The 20,062-nt window shown below is 37.6% G+C and overlaps 1 protein-coding gene across 1 annotated transcript in view; it reads left to right on the forward strand.

The window, feature by feature from the left end:
* The first annotated feature begins 1,210 nt into the window (after window positions 1-1,210).
* Window positions 1,211-20,062, forward strand: part of VTA1 (vesicle trafficking 1) — a 69,654-nt gene continuing 50,802 nt past the window's right edge. Inside the window, exon 1 of the mRNA XM_058735475.1 lies at window positions 1,211-1,364. Within this exon, the coding sequence (XP_058591458.1) occupies window positions 1,253-1,364 (112 nt within the window). The 5' untranslated portion in view covers window positions 1,211-1,252. The remainder of the gene's footprint in view (window positions 1,365-20,062) is intronic.

Consider the following 20,062-nt stretch of genomic DNA (forward strand, 5'->3'; position numbering starts at 1 on the left):
CCATCTCCTAATACCATCACACTGGGTATTAGGTTTCAACAAATGAATTTTAACATATTCAGTCTGTAGCACCTACATTCTCAAGTGATAGTGAATGTGTTACTGAGATTGGGGAGAATACATAACTCAGTTCCTGTCAGGTAAAAACAGGCAGACCTAGAGCAATGTACTCTGCCAACAGAGAGGGACAAAGGAGGGGAAGTAGGGATAAAAATACGGACACAGGGCAGTTTCTGCAGGGGTTGAGGGAGAGGGGAGGATGATTTGGTGATTAGCAAACAGCATGCAGGGCAAATTTCAGAGCTTGAGATCTTTTTCTTTGGAGATAGTATGATTTCAATGAAAACTAGTTTTAAGATGAACCTTCAAAACTGGGAACTGAGGAAATAAAGCAATAAAGATAAAGGTTACTGGAGGAGGCAAATGAAGTGTAAAGTCCCAGAAGATGACAGAATGAGAAGAGAGAAAAAGAATTGAAGTCATTGGTTGTAGAAGGAAAAGTTGATGTCTACAATGGTATGAGTTAAAATACTTGACAAATTGTTCATCATTAGCCAGAAATAAATGACCTCCAGATTATTCATTCGCTAGTGGATACCGACCCAGTTCAGATGGAAAATTCAATTTTCTTTAAGCTTATGTGCTTAAGTGCTTAAGTTGGAAAAAAGTCTGTGTATTTTATCCACTGTATCAATATAAAAGAATTCAATATAAAATTTTAAACACATCATCTCTCATCTCAGGCAATAATTGAATTTACTGTTTCTACAATCAGAAAGGTTTCTACGGACGCTATTAAAATAATCTGAGGAACTGGAAGTGATAATTCCTGAATGATGTCAACGACAATTCACTTTACCCTTTCTCCCAATCAACAAACTTTATTCTCTTCCTGTTTTCCCCTTTCTACTTTCCGTCTCGCTAAAGAGAAAAGAAAAAAAGAAAAAGAAAAAAAAAAAGGAAAGAAAAAAAAGGCCTGGGGGACGCAAGAAAGTAAAAGAAAACAAAAACTCTTTTCCCTCCCATCCGCAGCCAGCAGAGAGCGCTGGTGCCGCTTAGCCTACACTGGTATCTAACCCCCCCCGGAGCCGGGTACACTGAGGATGTCCCTGCTGGGAGCCCGTAGTTGACTTGCTGTCGCTGAGCAACGGAAAGTGGGCGGGATTTTTGCGCGTTCGTGCGCGCGACCTGCCGGACGGAAGCGGAAGTGTCGGTAGCGCGCGAGTAGGAAGTGGTGATTCCTGGAATAGAGATGGCCGCGCTTGCTCAGCTGCCCCCACTCCCCCCCCAGTTTAAGAGCATACAGCATCATCTGAGGACGGCTCAGGAGCATGACAAGCGGGACCCTGTGGTCGCTTATTACTGTGAGTCTTTCCGAGTCGCCGTGCCTCTCCTTACCCTCCGGGGCCCACACACCACCCCTTGGTTATTAAGGCAGGCCCCGCCCCTTCAGCTTTAGACCTGAGCTTTGACCTCTGGCCTGCCCTGGGAACACAGTGCGGCCCCGCCCTTCTCTGGGATTTCCCCACCTTCCCCCCTCTTTCCCCCTCGCAGGCCCAGAGAGACAAAACTTAAAAGCACCCCTGGTTTTCGTCGCCTCTCCAGTCTTGGGCTTAAATATTGCCAAACTGGCTGCATGGGCTCATGAGCTCAGTGACACACTGTCTTAAGGTTTTCTGTGTATACTCAGCAAGTCTCCTGTCTCCAGAATCACCTCGACAGTTAAGTAATTGTGTTGGGGCTAAAACAAAGGTGAGTGTCCCGAAGACGGTAGTGATGCGGACAAAAGGAAGAAGGTAGACTAATTGAAAACATAGTAATAAGTGCAGGTTAATTATGACAACGTGAAAGCCCATTCAGAAACTCATAAATGATGAAATGGAGATGAGTTGCTAGGAAACTAGCACTTGAATTTGACCATTTTCCCACCAGTGGGAATTTTTTGTCTTCTTTGAATAATACCTGGGGCCAAGACATTTGGTAGCAATACTATCACTTTGGTTGATTATGAGACCTATAATCTACAGTTGATAGAGAACAAATTAGGTTGTTCAAATTTTTTCCTTCGTAGTATGTCTAATAGTTTTTTTTATGTAAACTTTAAACTTGATGGCAAATAAAACATGTTACCAAGCAATTGTAATCTTCTGTGAAGGACTTATAGCATTGAAAAGCTCAATATAATGTGTCCTCTGTTGTGAACATTGAAACGTTCACTAAAATCTGGTCTACTTTCATCCCTGTCAAACTCCAGTACCCCTATTTCTCAAGTATTCAAGGCCCTTTCACACCTCTACGTTCTTCAGTTTCTTGGAATGTCTACCTGTTTTTTTTTCCGCTTGGCAAACTCCTCATGATACAAGATCTAACCCAAATGTCACCTCTTCTGTAGGCAGTAAGTTGATTATTCTCTAGGCTCTCTCCCACTTTATTCAAATCATACAGTGTTATTTCCATTATATTTGTTTTTCAGGTTCCACAAGTAAGGAAGGACTATTAATCATTTAATCACCTTGTACTTATTGAACTTCTTCCTGTATCAGGCATTACTAGGCACTGTGGTTGCAGTTCTTGCATTCATGCAGCATATATACAAGTAAGGAAGAGAGGATATTAAACAATAACATGAGCATATTATATGGACTAGTAGAAGGTTTTGAATACAGACAAAGCAAGGAAAAGAGAAGGGAGTACTAGGAGTAGGGTGGTAGGGAGCAAGGAGGGGATTTCACTTTCAAGGTAGTTATGGAATGTGTCACTGAGTTCACATCAAGCAAAGACTTGAACGAAGAGAAAGACAGGCTTTGCATCATCTGGAAAATATAGAGGGAATAATATATGCAAAGGTCATGAGGCAGGGGCTTGTTTGAAGGAGAATCAAGGAGCCCATTGTAACTGGAGTGGCTATAGCAAGGAGAAAAATGATGTGATAAGGTCAAAGAGGTAATTTCTAATAACAATGAAGTAACCCTTGAAGGAACAATTCAAGGAACCCTTGAAGGAACAATGAAGGAACCCTTGTTCCTGTCTAAAACAAATTCCCGTTCATGAGTTCTGTATTACATACCTTTGTGAATGAATACCTAGGGACTTTTATTTTCTGTGTCGTCATCTTCCCCCTTTTGCTATTTCTTTCTAAACTTGCCCCGGGTTTTTTTTTTTTTTTTTTTTTTAATTTAAAAAGGAGAAAGAAAAGCTGCTACTAGATATTCTTGTAAAGTTATAGTCCTGTCTGCCTAACTTCAAAGGTAAGCTTGAAATAGTCGTGGGTATTGTCTTTACCTCCCTTTCTCCCAGAGCCTTTTCAGTTCATTGCAGTCTGCTTTTCATGCCTTTTATTTCACCAAAACTGCTCTCAACAGGGCCATGAACAAACATTTGCATTGCTAAATCAAAGTGGTAGCTAAAGAATATTTTTGTTATGAAACATATGCATATTAAAGAATACATATAACGTGTGTATGGTTTAAGGAATAATAAAATGAACACTGAGGTACCCACCATACTTGAAGTTATTAGACTTTTAAATTTTGTCCAATCTGGTGAGCATGAAATTCAAGCTGAATTTGCAATTCACTGGGTCTTAATGAGGTTGAGCGTCTTTTCATATGTTAATTACCATTTGTGATTCCCTTTTGAAATACCTATTTATTGCTTCTATTTTTTTTAATTTCAGTGTTTATCTTTTCTTAATAATATACTAATCATTTGTTATATGTGTGTTGCAGATGTCTTCTCCAAGTTCATAGTTTGATTTTTTTACTCTGTGAAGTCCTTTGATGTTCAAAAGTTCTTAATTTTAAAATATAGCCAATTTATCACTCTCCTGATTTATATTCTAATTTTCCAGGACTTGATTTCTTTTCATCTACCTTGTTTGGGACTTTGGCATACTGGATTTGCAGATGGGTGTCTTCAATAAATTCTGGAAAATTCTCTATTATCTGTTCAAGTATTACTTCTCTGTTCTCTACTGAAATTTTGATGAGACACGTGCTTCACTTTTCTCCTTTGTCTCTTAATGTTTTCATCCCTTTGTGTCTCTGTGCTACATTGTGTATAATTTCTGCAAGTCTGTGTTCACCTCCATATATCCTATTGTATAACCCATTTGTTGAATTTCTGTTTTCACTTTTTATTTCTGGGTGTTCTCTTTTTGTTGTTTTTAAATTGGCCTAGCCGTTTCTGATAGTCTTTTGTTACTATATTTTTAAACACTTATTTCTTTAAAAGGTTTATAAGTATTTGTTTGTATTTGTGTTCTGATCATTCCTATAGCTGCTGTACATGTGAGTCTGATTCTGTTGTGTAACAGAAGACTGCTCGTGGTGACCTCTTTACTTGCGATTTGTGCTTTACACATACCAAACCAGTGTTCTTCAAACCTTGGGGTGCAAATAATTCTACAGGAATCATATCCCCAGTTCTCAACTTCTGTGTTTCTTTTCTAACAAAGCTCCTTTGATCAGGGTAGCAAAGTAGTATGCTGCTTCTCTTTTCCCACATCCTGTTCACAATTGCCCTTCTCCTACTTTAAAGAAGAAAGGCATACTCCCATGCCTCGTGAGTATTTTTATGGTGTGTTGCCCTGGGGGAGAAGGTGGAAAACCTTCCAGGGTGTCTGGAAAAAAGGGACAATTCAAATTACTGGTATAGTGGAGTTTCTGTTAATTAAGGTATTAAGGAGAGCTTCCTGCCCTTCCCTTTTTTATATGGAAGAAAATCAGAGCAAAGAATAAGCCTTTATTTGAAAACACTGGGCATGAGAAAAGATGGCAAAAGCAACATTCTAATTTGGGGAATGAGTGCAGAACATTTTATGAGGGGGAAGAGAAAGGATTGTCCTTAGATATTAGTAGCCATTGTTTGATCATTTGGGATTTAATCCAGAGGGGTGATGAGGGACATTTTGGGATCAGAGTCATGTGTGAGAGAGTGTGAAAAGGTTTAGCTGTGAGGACAAAGACATGCAAGGACCACAGTGGAAAAGTCTGTCTTTCAGAGGTCTCGTATGTTTATAAATATATCTGTTTAAGGGCAAAGCCTCGCATTAAAACCTGGCCTGAGTTGCAGTGTTCCGAATTCCCAGAATGTAAGACTTCCTGAAATGACCTCACCTTTTCATTTTCTTTTAAATTTTTTTTTTTTTTAATGTTTTTAATTTATTTTTGGGACAGAGAGAGACAGAGCATGAACGGGGGAGGGGCAGAGAGAGAGGGAGACACAGAATCGGAAACAGGCTCCAGGCTCCGAGCCATCAGCCCAGAGCCTGACGCGGGGCTCGAACTCACGGACCACGAGATCGTGACCTGGCTGAAGTCGGACGCTTAACCGACTGCGCCACCCAGGCGCCCCTCACCTTTTCATTTTCTATTCATTATGAAAGAATATCATTCCTGATAGAAGAGCAAACCCCAACAAGCAAAGGAGAGATGCTGGAAAGGGTAGTGCCTTGTTTCATCCAAGTGACATAAGGATTTGTGGCTGACTGAAATTTTGGAATTGGAAGTCAGATGAGATGCGGTGAATGGGGACATGGGTTAACATCTATTTGATTGGAAAATTAAATCGTATTTTTCTGAAAAGTAAGCCACCATTGGCAGGCTGGTTTGGCATTAGCAGCAGGTTTTGCCATTTATGTTACACGATAGACATGCTCCAACTAAATGAGCCTAATTTTCGGCTCTGAGGTATTTTGTTTTTTCAGAAATACATTTAAAGCAAGTAATAACATAAAAACATTTGAATTGGTTTTGAGTTTTTCTAACGTTTTTGTTTTCTTTGCCAGAGCATGTTCAAATGAACAGCATTTCAGTTTTCCCAATCTTGTTTCAGTGTCTTAGAATAAACAAGCCTCTGAATGAAAGGACGTGATGAATCCTCGTAAGATTTTTTGGTATGCTTCACAGAATTGAGAAAATGAATAACTCTAATGATGGGGTGACAAGTCCTTTTCTCGCTTTAAAACAAATTTTGAGGCTGACCTATATGAAATATCAGCTAAGAGAGATTATTAAAAATAGTATTTGACGATAGATGATTTTATGCTTTTTAGCCTGTAACCCAGAAGGAATGAAAAGAATTCTGTGATTCTGCTGTGACAAAACTTCCATTCTCATCTACTGCTTTATGTGAATGAACTTTCTCTGAAAGAGAAAGTTTCTCTGAACTTTCTCCTATGTTAAATTCGTAAAAGTGGGAATAGAACCAATACATTACTCTGGTTCATTATGACAGTAAATCATACTGATTCCTAGATACACAGTTTAGCTCATTATAAGACACATTAACAGTAAATTTTACTTTTTCTTTTTAATTATTATTGAAATGTATAACATACTGATGTTGTTTTGATCAATTATTCATTACAATAATCACAAAAACCTCAAATCCAGAGGAAAAACTTTAATGCTTAGCACCTTATTTCACAGGAAGTTTTGATAAATTTAAATTTCCGTTTTTATACGTTTTTAAAATTGTTTTAAATGTTTATTTTGAGAGAGAGAGAGAGAAAGCAGGGGAGGGGCAGAGGGGAGAAAGAATCCCAAGCAGGCTTAGCACTGACAGCGCTTAGCTGGATGTGGGGCTCAATTCCATGAACTGTGACCTGAGCTGAAATCAAGAGATGCTTAACAGACGGAACCACCCAGATGCCCCCAATTTTGATACTTTTTTTTTTTTGCAGAGAAGTATGCTAATCAGGTTAGGACTTTTGAGCATACAAATATATTCTTTTATAATAAAATTCAGTAGGATAAGTAAATGGAAATGTAGGTTAAAAGAAATAACAAAATGTATCATTTCTGACTCTTGAAGAAAGAGCTTTTTCCATTTTAAAAGAGATTATGATACCAAATTGTTAATGATACTTAACAGCTGAAAGAATGATATAATTTTAGATGTCTGAATTCGATGTACAGAAGTTACATCTTTTATACTTGCTTAAATATCTGATGAAAAGTGATAGATGTCAACTTAAAAGTGTGTGAAGGGATACATTTCTATAATCTTCGTGCAAACAATTTTCTAAATTTCCTAGAGCAAAGAATTTTTGGTGAGGAAAAAAAATGAAGATTATTATGCTGAAGTACTTGCTGACCAGTAAAGCTCCCTGTTGTCTTTTACTTGTGAGGCTTTGCCTGGCATCCCCCTGACTTCCTCTTCACCTGGCTAACTTACTAGTACTGATTCAGTACAAATTATACATTCTATAGGCTGTTTTTCATTACCTCCAAAGGATAGTCTAGAAATTGTTCCAGTGTGCCCCTCATCTTAATTACATAGTGTTATAAACACCTTTTTACCTTTTAATCTTCTAGATTCTCCTGAAGGACAGGGAATAAGTATCTTGTTTTCTCTCACCACCTGGCACATAACTGACATTCATAAATATTTAATGAATGCCATCTCTCTAAATGTTACTAACATTTCACTAGAGCATAAGCTCTATGAGAGCAAGAAGTATGTCTTATTTGATAATCTTGGAATCTCTGACTCCTAATATAGTACCTAAGACATGGTGGATATGTGTAAATTTTGTGTGTTGATTGAATAAATGAACTATATAGTGACTATAGAGTAATTTATAGCTTTTTGACATGCTCTAGCTACAGTAAGGAAATGTAATGGAAAGAATTCCAATGCTCTGTTTTATAATTTACCTTACTATGTTTAAAAAATGTTTTAATGTTTATTCCTTTGTTACGAGAGAGATAGAGCACACACAAGAGAGAGAAAGAGTGGGGGAGGGTCAGAGAGAGAGGAAAACACAGAATCTGAAGCAGGTTCCAGGCTCTGAGCTGACAGCACAGAGCCCGATTCAGGATTTGAATTCATGAACTGCAAGATCATGACCTGAGCTGAAGTCAGATGCCTAATCAGCCGAGCCACTGGGCAGCCCTTACCTTACTATGTTTATAATGAGTTTTAGTTGAAGTCATAGGTGTAGTATCTAGCATAAGGTATAGTTATTGTGCCTCCTCCATTTTGGTATTATATGATTTCCAGAAACGATTTATCTATGGGCTTAATGTGAATACCCTAGTGTTTTATCATTTTTTAAATTATGACCTTAATATTTCTATATTTTTATGTTGTTTGGTCTTATGTTTTCTTTTTAAATCAGGAATGTATATTGAATGCTATGTATCAAATTACCTTTGTTTTACTATTTGTGCAAGTGCTAATGTGCTTGTGCTTACTTCTTTGAACTTGTTAACTTAGTAAGTTATAACAAAATAGTAAATGTTCTCATTTAAAACATCCTTCCATGGGGCGCCTGGGTGGCGCAGTCGGTTAAGCGTCCGACTTCAGCCAGGTCACGATCTCGCAGTCCGTGAGTTCGAGCCCCGCGTCAGGCTCTGGGCTGATGGCTCGGAGCCTGGAGCCTGTTTCCGATTCTGTGTCTCCCTCTCTCTCTGCCCCTCCCCCGTTCATGCTCTGTCTCTCTCTGTCCCAAAAATAAATAAAAAAAAAAAAAAAAAAAAAACGTTGAAAAAAAAAAAATTTAAAACATCCTTCCATTCCTGGAAAGAATCCCATTAGTTTTTTTTTAATTAACCTTTTTTTTTTCTTTTTTTTTTTTTTTTTTTTTTTTAGATAATTGTAGATCAGCATGCATGTCCCAAAAATAATACAGAAAGATCCTGTACCCTTTACTCCATGTCTTCCAGTGGTAATGTCTTGCAAAAAAAAAACAAAAAACAAAAAAATGGTAATACTATGACCAGAATATTGACATTGAGAAAATCCACCAATCTTATTCAGACTTCCCCAGTTTTATGTATATTCCTGTGTGTGTGTGTGTGTGTGTGTGTGTGTGTGTGTGTGTGTATTTAGTTCCCAGCAGTTTATCAGATACAGGTTCCTGTATCACCATAGTCAGGAAAACAGTTCCCTACGAAGGATCCCTCATGTTACTTTTCTAAATCCGCATCTGTCTCTTGTCAACCTTACCCTATCCTTGTATCCTAACCTTGTAACCTATTCTTCATTTCTAAAATTTTATCATTTAAAAAATATATAAACGCAATCATACATTATATACCCTTTTAGACTTGACGTTTTTTCACTCAGCAAGTAATAAGTGCCCGGAAGCTCGTCTAAGTTGTTACATGTATCAATATTTTGTTTCTTTTTAATGCTCAGTAATATTCCATGGTATGAATGTACCAGAGTGTAACAGTTCAGCCATTGAAGGACATTTGGGTTGTGCTATGATCTGAATGTTTGCCTCCCTCCTCCCCAATTCATGTTGAAATCCTAACCCCCCAAAAGTAATGGTATTAGTAGATGAGGTGTTTGGGGGACGAGTAGGTCATAAGGATGGAGCCCTCATGAAAGAGATGTGTTATGAAAGAGATCCCACAGAGCTCCCTACCCCTTATTGGTATTTAGTTTTATAAGAAACTAGCAAAACTTTTCCAGATTGGCTGTACCATTGTACATTCCAGTCAGCAACGTGAGTGGCGAGTGACCCAGTTTCTCTATGTTATTGCTGGCATTTGGTATGTCACTCTTTTTTTATTTTATTTTTTTTAATTTTTACAGAGAGTGTGTGTGTGAGCAGGGGAAAGAGGCAGAGGGAGAGAGAGAGAATCTCAGACTTCCATGCTCAGCACAGAGCGTCTGATGAAATCAAGAGTCAGATGCTCAACCAGCTGAGCCACCCAGGCTTCCTGTGTCACTATTTTTATTTTAGTCATTCTGGTAGTTATGTTAACATCATGGCTTTAATTTTTATTTCCCCATGCTACTGAAATTAACATCTTGTGCTTATTTACTATCTGTATATCACCTTTCAACAAAATGTGTTTTTGCCCCTCCCCCCCTTATCTTTAGTTTTGAGAGTTCTTTATATATTGTAGTTACTGTAAGTTCTTAGATATGTGTTTTGCAAATATTTTTCCCAGTCTGTAGCTTCTCTTTTGTCTTCATAACGGAGTCACAAAGTTTTAAATTTTGCTACTACCCAGTTTTTCAGTTTTTCCTTTTTTATATGCTGTTGGTATCAAATCTGTATGCTTTATTGTGTATTTTTCTTAGTGTCCTAGTCTGTTTTTTCTGTTTTTCTCCCCCAAGAAGAGTTCCTAAATAATATTGATTTAGCTTTTTTTTTTTTTTTTTTGAGTGTTATCGTTGTCAGATTTTTAGTAACAGTGTCATGCTGGTTTCCTAAATATTTGTTGAAAAGGTTCTCCTATCTGACTTGGACTAAAACACAGTAGGTCTATCTCTCTCTTTTGATTAAAGAAGTCCTTGTAGAGCAAAACTTTGTTCTTTGGGGGGAAATTATTTTATATATTTACCAATTTCTTCCATATAAAATATCTTTGGGTTGGGGGTACCTGGGTGGGTCAGTCAGTTAAGCATCCAACTTGGACCGAAGTCATGATCTCATGGTTTGTGAGTTCAGGCCCCACATCGGGCTCTGCACTTACAGTGAGGAGCCTGCTTGGGATTCTCTCTCCCTCTCTCTCTCCATCCCTCCCTCACTCGCACTCTCTCTCTCCCAAAATAAATAAGTAAACTTAAAAAATACACATTTTTGGCTTGAACCTGTGTTGATATATTAAAGTTTTCTAGAATATCTTCCATTTCTGTCAGATTTGCAAATTTATTAACTAGAAATTACAAGCTTAACCTTTTTTTCCCTTCCCTCATATCTTTCACAATCAATCAGTCATTAAATTTTAAAAATTTTACTTATCTCCTCATTTTCTTTTGGTATATGCCATACCCTTATCTTACACCTAAACTACTGACAGAGGTTCCAAGCTTCTACTTCAAACAGGTCATCCCTTGAGCCACTAGATTAGAACAGGTAGTCTGTTTTAAATGCTTAGTTTAAATAAATAAATAAGTAAATGATAGAGTTAACTGTAAACACTTAAAAATTCTGTATGACACACACTACAATTTTAAAAACGTTGCATAGGAAAAATATTTCCAGTAGATGAGACAAAGGGCCAATATCCGTGATATATAAAACACTCATATAAAATCATTTTATAAAACCTAAGATACCCATAGAGAAATGGACAAAGAACATGCATATACAACTGCTGAAGGAAGGAATGGTAATCATTAAAATTCAGCATAACTAGTAATGTAAATTAAAATCACTTACGTTTTGAGACTAACTCAGTAGGTTAAGTGTCTGACTCTTGATTTCGGCTCGGGTCACAATCTCCTGGATCGTGGGTTTAAGCCCTGAGTCTGATGGTGCGGAGCCTGCTTGAGATTCTCTCTCCCCCCCGACCCCCGTCTCTGCCCCTGCCCTACTCAAGCTCCCCCTCTCTCTCCCTCTCTCTCCCCCCCCCCCTCTCTCTCTCTCTCTCTCAAAATAAATAAACTTAAAAAATTTTTAAAACAAAAAATCACTTACTTTTTTTGGCTGTAAAATTTTAACAGTGCAGATGAATATACAGTGAAATCTCCATTGACAAGGCAGTGTGAATTGGTACAAAAGTTTTGGAAAACATTTTGGCAAAATGGATTGAATCACAAAAATATCTGTAATTCAGTAATTCTAGTTTTGGAAAGCTTGTGCTTGGGAAATAATCACAAATATATTGAGGGCTTTATGTGGAGTTCTCTGGATGATTATTTATACATTTGTGGAAAATGCGAAATAACCAAAATACAGATCACTGTGGAGATGGTTAATTAAGTTACGGCATATCTACTGGGTGGAAAGTAACGTAATCATTTAAGAATTACAAAGCATCTTTTGTAACATGGGAGGAAGTTTGTATGAAAATGCAGGATATAAAATTGTGTATACACACACACACATACATAATTTGAACTTTTTAATGTGTATATACTTGAAGAAAAAGATTGTGGCTTTTAGTTTCATAGATAGTGTTTCTTTTGAATTTTTTGTTGTTTGTTTTCTGTTCTGTAAGTGAACATATTCCATACCATAAAAAATTTCAAAGCAAAAGCTTTATTAAAACCAAATTGTTTTTTTTTTTTGGGGCGCCTGGGTGGCGCAGTCGGTTAAGCGTCCGACTTCAGCCAGGTCACGATCTCGCGGTCCGTGAGTTCGAGCCCCGCATCAGGCTCTGGGCTGATGGCTCGGAGCCTGGAGCCTGCTTCCGATTCTGTGTCTCCCACTCTCTCTGCCCCTCCCCCGTTCATGCTCTGTCTCTCTCTGTCCCAAAAATAAATAAAAAACGTTGGAAAAAAAAAAAAATTTAAAAAAAAAAAAAAACCAAATTGTTTTTTAAAAGCCCCCTATAGGGGAGACTGGGTGGCTCAGTCAGTTAAGCGTCCGACTTCAGCTCAGGTCGTGATCTCGCGGTCCGTGAGTTCGAGCCCTGCGTCGGGCTCTGTGCTGACAGCTTGGAGCCTGGAGCCTGTTTCAGATTCTGTGTCTCCCTCTCTCTGGCCCCCCCCCCCCCCCCCCCCGTTCATGCTCTGTCTCTCTCTGTCTCAAAAATAAATAAACGTTAAAAAAAAATTTTTTTTTTTTTTAAATAAAAGCCACCTATAGTAGCTCCATATGTAAGTGCCCTTAATTATTTGAACTCTGAAATCGTCTTTTGCCGTTCTAATCAAGCTGAATTTCATTGTTTCCCTAACCTTTCTCATTTGTCTGTTTCCCTAACCTTTCTCATTTGTCTCTTCAAGTCTTCCAACATTTTGTTCGCTCTGTCCTGACAACTCTTTACTCCTTCACCACCCTTACTCTACTTTATTCTTACGTACTACTTGAATGTCACTTTTTCTGGGAGGCCTTCTCCTAAACTTCCTAAGGTGCTTCTTTTCTTTGTCCTCATTGTGCTTTGTATGGCTTTACGTTAACTGCTTTTCATTTTCTGTTGTCTCTTCCAGGCTTTAAACTTGAGGCCTATTGTGTCTTCTAGGCTTTAAACTTAAGCACCCTTCTGGGTGCTTTTTATCTATTTACAGTGTCACTTAGTGCTAGGCCACTAGAGATATTGACACAGTAAAGAAAAAGGGCTCAAAAATGTCTGTTAAATTGACTTGGATTATAAGGCAACCTGTGGTCCCTAGAGGGAACTATGGCCATAGAGTTGTCACTGGATAAAGAAGCAGACAAATAACATTCATGTAGCTCTTGGCATTTGTAACAATGCTTTCTTTCAGGATATCTGATTTGAACCCTACAATCATCCTGATTCTTCTGTTAGTAAGTGATGGAATAGTTGTATGAAAAATCTTTGATAGTAGGTGGTAATTAGAAAACCAGTTGCAGAGTGAGTGAGGGTAATGGGACTATCCTAATTGGTGAAAAATGAAAGGGGGGCAAAAAGCTAATGCAGTGTAATCTGGGAGATTGTAATAACTGAAGGGTAGAAATGGAAGACAGGCTTGATGTTATTAACATAATTTTGAGCAACGTGTGTGTGTGTGTCTCTCTCTCTCTCTCTTTTTTTTTTTTTTTTCCTTTAATGAAGCCAGAAAATATTTGAGTCTCTAAATGTGGACTCTTTATGGTAAATATTTTGATTCTGTCAGATTTGGTGTTGTAGATAAAGCTAAACCCCATAAAGAGTCCTTCCCTTGATATTAGCTTAAGTAACTAAACATAGTTTCAAGTTCGGTTTTTTAAAGTTTCCTCTAGAGGGTGACAGTGTACAATTAACAGACTTAATGAAAGCGTAGATGTTCTTTGAGAGTCATTTATGATCATAGGAAAATTAAAAACAGTTGTTCAGGAAGTTGTAAACAGGTATGGCCGTTTCAATTCTGAGCTGTAACAGAACATGGCGTGTAAAATTGTAATTTAGTTTAAATAAAGGCTAAATAATACGGGAGTTTTTAATTGATATGTTAAATCAGACGGGTTTGAGGATTAATAACCAGTTGCCTATTTTTTTTTTCTGTTGTTAATCACACAGAAATTAGATCTTTTGAAGCCAGTGAGACAAAGTTAACTAGACCAGTAAAGATCTCCCCCTTACTTACTGATTTGTGAATCTCTGTGATTAATGGAAGTCTGTAGTCCTGTTGTCAGAGTACTTATCATTTTTTATTACAGGCTGACTCAGGCTACATGATTGTAGCAATCACAGGTTAATAATAAAGCAAAGTTGGACAGCTGATTTATCCATTAACATTCCCCATTTATTTACCTTTTGTTTTTGGAAATGTGTTGCAAACATGAATTTTATTTTTTTAAAAATGATCATTGTAATAGTTCCTCCTAGTTTTGAGTGAAGTAAATCATTTCATTGTTAGATTCTCAGTCTGTCCCTAAGGTTGAAGGCCCAGGAGGGTGGTGTCAGGTAATTCGTCCTTTACTGTCATCGTTTTGCTTTGGCACCCATGCAGGTTTAAAGCGCCTTTTTTATGACAATTATGTTTGACGTTCGAGGTGAAAACTTATTTTTGAGCAGCATGTTATTACATGAAAGAGGCTTCAATGCTTGTGAAGTTCCTGCTTTCGTTCACTTCATCGTTTATTTTTCTGTGGCTTGTCAGGGTTTTTTGGTTTTTAGATGTTTTTTAACCTCAGTTACTGCTTCTCTTTGGAAGCACTTTGGATTCCCTTGTGCCTCAACTATGGGCTTCTTACATATTCCTCCTCGTTTTATTTTTTTAGTGGTTGCTCTAGCGTTTATGTTAACTTATCATAGTCTACTATCATATAACATACTGCCTCAGATTCCAAGTAAGAACTTTTCTTTTCCCTTCTCCTATCCTTTGTTTCCATACATTTTACTTGTAGATATGTCATAAACGCTAGCATACATTTCAATTTCTTTAACTGTCATTTTTTACAAGAAATTTATAAAATGAAATAAGATGTTGAAATATTTTCGCACAGGGGCGCCTGGGTGGCGCAGTTGGTTAAGCGTCCGACTTCAGCCAGGTCACGATCTCGCGGTCTGTGAGTTCGAGCCCCGCGTCAGGCTCTGGGCTGATGGCTCGGAGCCTGGAGCCTGTTTCCGATTCTGTGTCTCCCTCTCTCTCTGCCCCTGCCCCGTTCATGCTCTGTCTCTCTCTGTCCCAAAAATAAATAAAAAACGTTGAAAAAAAAAAATTAAAAAAAAAAAAAAAGAAATATTTTCGCACATAATTACCATTTTCAGCACTTGTTACTCCTCTCGTTAGATCCCACTTTTAAATCTGGTATCATTTTCTTTCCTGTGGAAGAACTTTATCATTTCTTACACAGGCTTGCTGCTGGTAAATTCTTTCAGCTTCTCTTGTGTGAAACAGACTTTAATTTCATATCTATTTTTTGAGATATTTTTGCTGGATAAAGAATTTTAATTTGTTTATATTTTTCTTCAGCACTCAATTCTTTTTCTTTTCTTTTCTTTCTTTCTTTTTTTTTTTTTTTTTAACCACACCTCCCCACCCTCTTTGGAGAATCCAGTTACACATACATTAGAACATTTTTTTTTTCATAACTCACTGAGACTCTGGTTTTCTTTTTCTTTTTCTTTTCAATCCCTTTTTCCCTGCGTAGAGTAGTTTTTATTGCTGTGTTCTGAAGTACACTAATCTTTCTCTCATGGTGTCTAAACTTCTGTTAATCCCTACCCAATACATTTTTTATTTCAGGTATTTTTCATCTCCAGAAGTTCCATTTGTGTTATATATGTTCTGTTTCTCTCCTCATTCATGTTTTCCATTAAATACTTCATTATGATTTCCCAGTAATTTAATGTCACTGCTATTTTTAGTCACTTTCTGTTATTTTGTCAGTGTTTGATCTTATTGGGCTGTTCACATTCTCCTGCTTATCGCCACCTTAGTAATTTTTGATTCGTTGTAGGACAGTGAATTTTAAGTTCTTGAACATCTAGAGTTTATAGTTTTGAACAGATTTGATCTGGCCGACAGTTAAGTCCGTTGCAGTTCAGTGTGATATATTTGTGCCTTATTTTGTTTGTTATTAGTTTTGGCAGCCGGTCTAAGTAGCTCTGAGGACACGATAATCCTCTACTAAAGCATATCCCAAATTTAGGGTCTCTACTGAATATTTTGGATAAGCATTAAGGGCTCTGCACCCTGGCTGGAACTTGAAAGCATCCCAGTTTTGGGGATGTGCTTTGGCGATGGTTCCACTCACGGCTTCTGCTCACTCTTTGACTTTGTGGAGTTTCCCTGTATACCTACACCTGGTAGTATTCAGCTTAGCCTCAAGTTTATCCTTGGTCAGATTTCTGGGGTTCTTTTCTGCATGGATTCCACTCTTCCGAACTCTGCGCCTCCATTTATAGCTGCTTCCGGAGACCTGAACTCTATAGTCTGTTTTCTCAACTCTACTAGACTATGCTCTGCTTGGGTCTCCCCCCTACTCCTTAGTTTATAATGTGCCTCCAAAGGGGCACCTGGGTGGCTCAGTTGCGTAGGCTTCCGACCTCAGCCCAAGTCATGATCTCATGGTTCCTGAGCTCAAGCCCCACATCCAGCCCTGCACTGACAGCTCAGAGCCTGGAGCCTGCTTCGGATTCTGTCTCCCTCTCACTCTGCCCCTAACCCCACTCGCGCTCTGTATTAAAAAGAAAAATGTGCCTCCAGGAAGAATGCTGGGCTGATCATTGGTGTGGTCATCTCATTTGTTTCCTTTCTCCAGGTGTCATGGTCTTCCCATCTGTTTCCATTTGTGAAAATGTGGTTCATATATTTTGTCTAGTTTTTTGATGTTTATGGTGAATGGCAAGTCTCATTACTCCATCATGGCCAAAATTTGAATCTGGTCTCGTTTTAGTAATCAAATAGTCACTTAGTATTTGCTCTATACCAGCATAATCTTCTAGTAAGAATTCAAGAGTAGTTCACTTTTTCTTAAAGCTACTATATTATGACAGGAGCTTAAAAATATTGTTAAATGAAGGAATGAGCAAAGTAAACACCCTTTATTAGTAGACACTCATTCATACTTTCTTTTTAATCTTTGGCTCAGAAGTCCCTTCGCAAAAGCTAATACTAACCGTATAGCAAATATTTACAATATACTTACAAATAGAGTAATATATTCAGTTCTATTTATTGGAATAAAATCTTCTTTTAAACATCAGTGTAAATCATAATGATTCCTATTTGAGTGCCATGTTTATTTCACTTATCAAAGCATCACTCTTCACAACTGCTTTTATATATCTTTTCTTTTTTGTATATTTACATCATGCATTTCATAGTTTTATATTTCTCATGTTTAAGCAAGGATGTGTTAGAATGTTAATGTTTAGATTTTATGGAACTTTGAATTACACATACCTTCAGGATTTGTAAATGTTTATCTCCTAAATGCTTCACATTAAATTAAAGTTAGGTTGGAAAGTAGTTAATCCTTTTGCAAATGTGCCTCATTACTCATCTTCAAATAATATTTATTCATAAAAATAAACACATTTCCTTGATGAAATAAATCAAATATATTTTCTTATACATGATTTTAGCTACATATTTGTTCTGTTTTAGTAGGTAATTTTCCATGTTAGACATTAATTTTTCATCATCCTGCTGCTGCTACAATGAATTACTTGTCTCGAGCTGTACATGAAAGTGATTCCTTTTCCATCCCTTCTGGCAAAAAGATCTTTTTGTGTACATATTAATTTTCACAAGTAGATTTAAGGTCTTCTCACTTTTATTAATATTAAAAAATGTATCACAAGATAATTTTCTGTATTTAAGAAATCAAACATGTGAGATATTAAAAAATGTTAAAGCCAGGCCAATTTTATCCTATTTCCAATTCTGTGATGATTCTTTCCCATTCTTCAATTAAAGGTGTTACTTGTATTTGCAAAGACTAAATTATGCACGTAAACCAAGAAAGAAAATGCATGAAGGCAAAACCAATGAACTGTATTGTCATTACATTTTATAGCAAGTATCAAACATCTGTGTTAAGGTTAACTTGTAAAGGACAGGAGCTGATACTGTGTTGTGAGGAAGTATAATAATGGTTGTGGTGATAGCGAATTGAGAATAATTTGATTTTTTGCTTCCGAAGAAATAAGATTTAGATACTCTCCATTTTTATTGTAAAGAACAGTGGTAGTTAAAAATAACAAATTAGAAACTGAGAATTGTACTTTAAAAAAAATTTTTTTTTAAGGTTTATTTATCTATTTTGAGATAGAGAGCAAGCCGGGGAAGGGCAGAGAAAGAGAGAATCCCTAGCAGGCTCCATGCTGTCAGCACAGAGCCTGACTCAGTGCTCTATCTCACAAACTGAGATCATGACCTGAGCTGAAATCAAGAGTGGGATGCTTGGGGCGCCTGGGTGGCACAGTCGGTTAAGCGTCCGACTTCAGCCAGGTCACGATCTCGCGGTCCGTGAGTTCAAGCCCCACGTCAGGCTCTGGGCTGATGGCTCGGAGCCTGGAGCCTGTTTCCGATTCTGTGTCTCCCTCTCTCTCTGCCCCTCCCCCGTTCATGCTCTGTCTCTCTCTGTCCCAAAAATAAATAAAAAACGTTGAAAAAAAAAAAAAAAAGAGTGGGATGCTTAACTGACTGGGCCACCCAAGTGCCCCCTGAGAATTGTACTTTTTGCATATGAATAAATCACTTAAATCATTTTCTCGTGGTAAAAAGAAAACTGCTCAATTAATTTCTGCGTGTTTCCTTAATGGTTAAGTCCTATATGGCTGCCACTTAAGCCATTGGAAACCTAAGAATCCATCTCATTTTTTCAACCTGTCTATGCTGGATAGCCATTTATCCCCAAAGCTGGTTCACCAAATAGCTAATACTCCATGGATTGTAGGATTCATATAGTGTTCACTACCATGTTAAGAAGGTAAGGAGAAAGACCTCCTAGGAAAACCAAACTGTCTGTATTGTATTTCCTCACATTTTCATGACATCATGTTAGCCAGTAGTATATATAGGTAGTGAATAATTAACTAATGTATATTACATTTTCAGTGCATGTTTTTGAGGTTGTTGTTTTAAAGAGATTGACCAAAGGGTGCCTGGGTGGCTCAGTCGGTGAAATGTCCAACTTCGGCTTAGGTCGTGATCTCGCGGTTCATGAGTTCAAGCCCCACATCGGGCTCTGTGTTGACAGCTCAGAGCCTGGAGCCTGCTTCAGATTCTGTGTCTCTCCCTCTCTCTGCTCCTCCCCTGCTCACACTCTGTCTCTCCCCCTCTCAAAAATAAATAAACATAAAAAAAAAAAACAAAACACAGATTGACGTATGTTTGAAATAGTTATTTGGGAGGTTGGGAAGGCATGTGTTAAGCTCATTTGAGGTTGATAATTTGAATAATTATAATGGTGCTAATCTGCTAGTGGTATTTCTCAAATATAGGTATAGAGAATGAGGATTGTTGAGTTTATATATGAGTGTACTTTTGCCAGAGGAATATAGTAAAAAGATTATGGGATAGAAGGACATAGGGCAGTGAAGTTCTAGAAAAATACGTTGTAAAATAAAAGCTGGTTGCCGAGAGAAGTTAAAGGAGAAAAGACTTGATTGTAAATGAAGAAATATCCACCCGTGAACTGGACACCTGTTTTAATAGGCATAGCTTTAAGTTGGAAAAAAGGGAAATTGTATTTAGACTTTGTACTTAATATACTGATTTTGGAAGTACAACAGTTTGAGGTGGTAATTTAATTCTGGAGTGACTGGCATATAAGGGAGAGTGCGTACAAATTTTGGAGACCAGGTCAATAAGAATTGAGAAGATGGTTCTATGTATTTTTAAGATTAGATTTCCTTTCTTATTGCTGAAAATCCAGAATAACAATGGTTAAGTAAAAGAAGGACTTGACTTCCTCATTTAAAACAAAGTCTGATGTTGGTAGTACCCAGTGTGTGCCAAATCCATGAAGTCTGCAGGGACCAAGGTGCTTTCCAATTTCAGCTCTACAAGCCAGCACATGATTATTACCATTTGCAGGGTTGTGTTGTGATCTAAGGTATCTACTAGAGTTTCAGTCATACCATTTCTATTTTAGGCAGCAGAAGTAGAAGAGGGAAAGGGTCAATGAGACCTTTCCCCAGCTGTCATTTCCCCCTTTTAAGGTGACTTCCAGAATTCTCTTCCAACAACTTCTGATAATATGGTGCCAGTTTTAGTTACTTGGTTGTATCGTGCTTTGAGGAATACTGGGAAA

The sequence above is a fragment of the Neofelis nebulosa genome, chromosome 6, assembly GCF_028018385.1.
Source record: "Neofelis nebulosa isolate mNeoNeb1 chromosome 6, mNeoNeb1.pri, whole genome shotgun sequence".
NCBI lineage: Eukaryota > Metazoa > Chordata > Mammalia > Carnivora > Felidae > Neofelis > Neofelis nebulosa.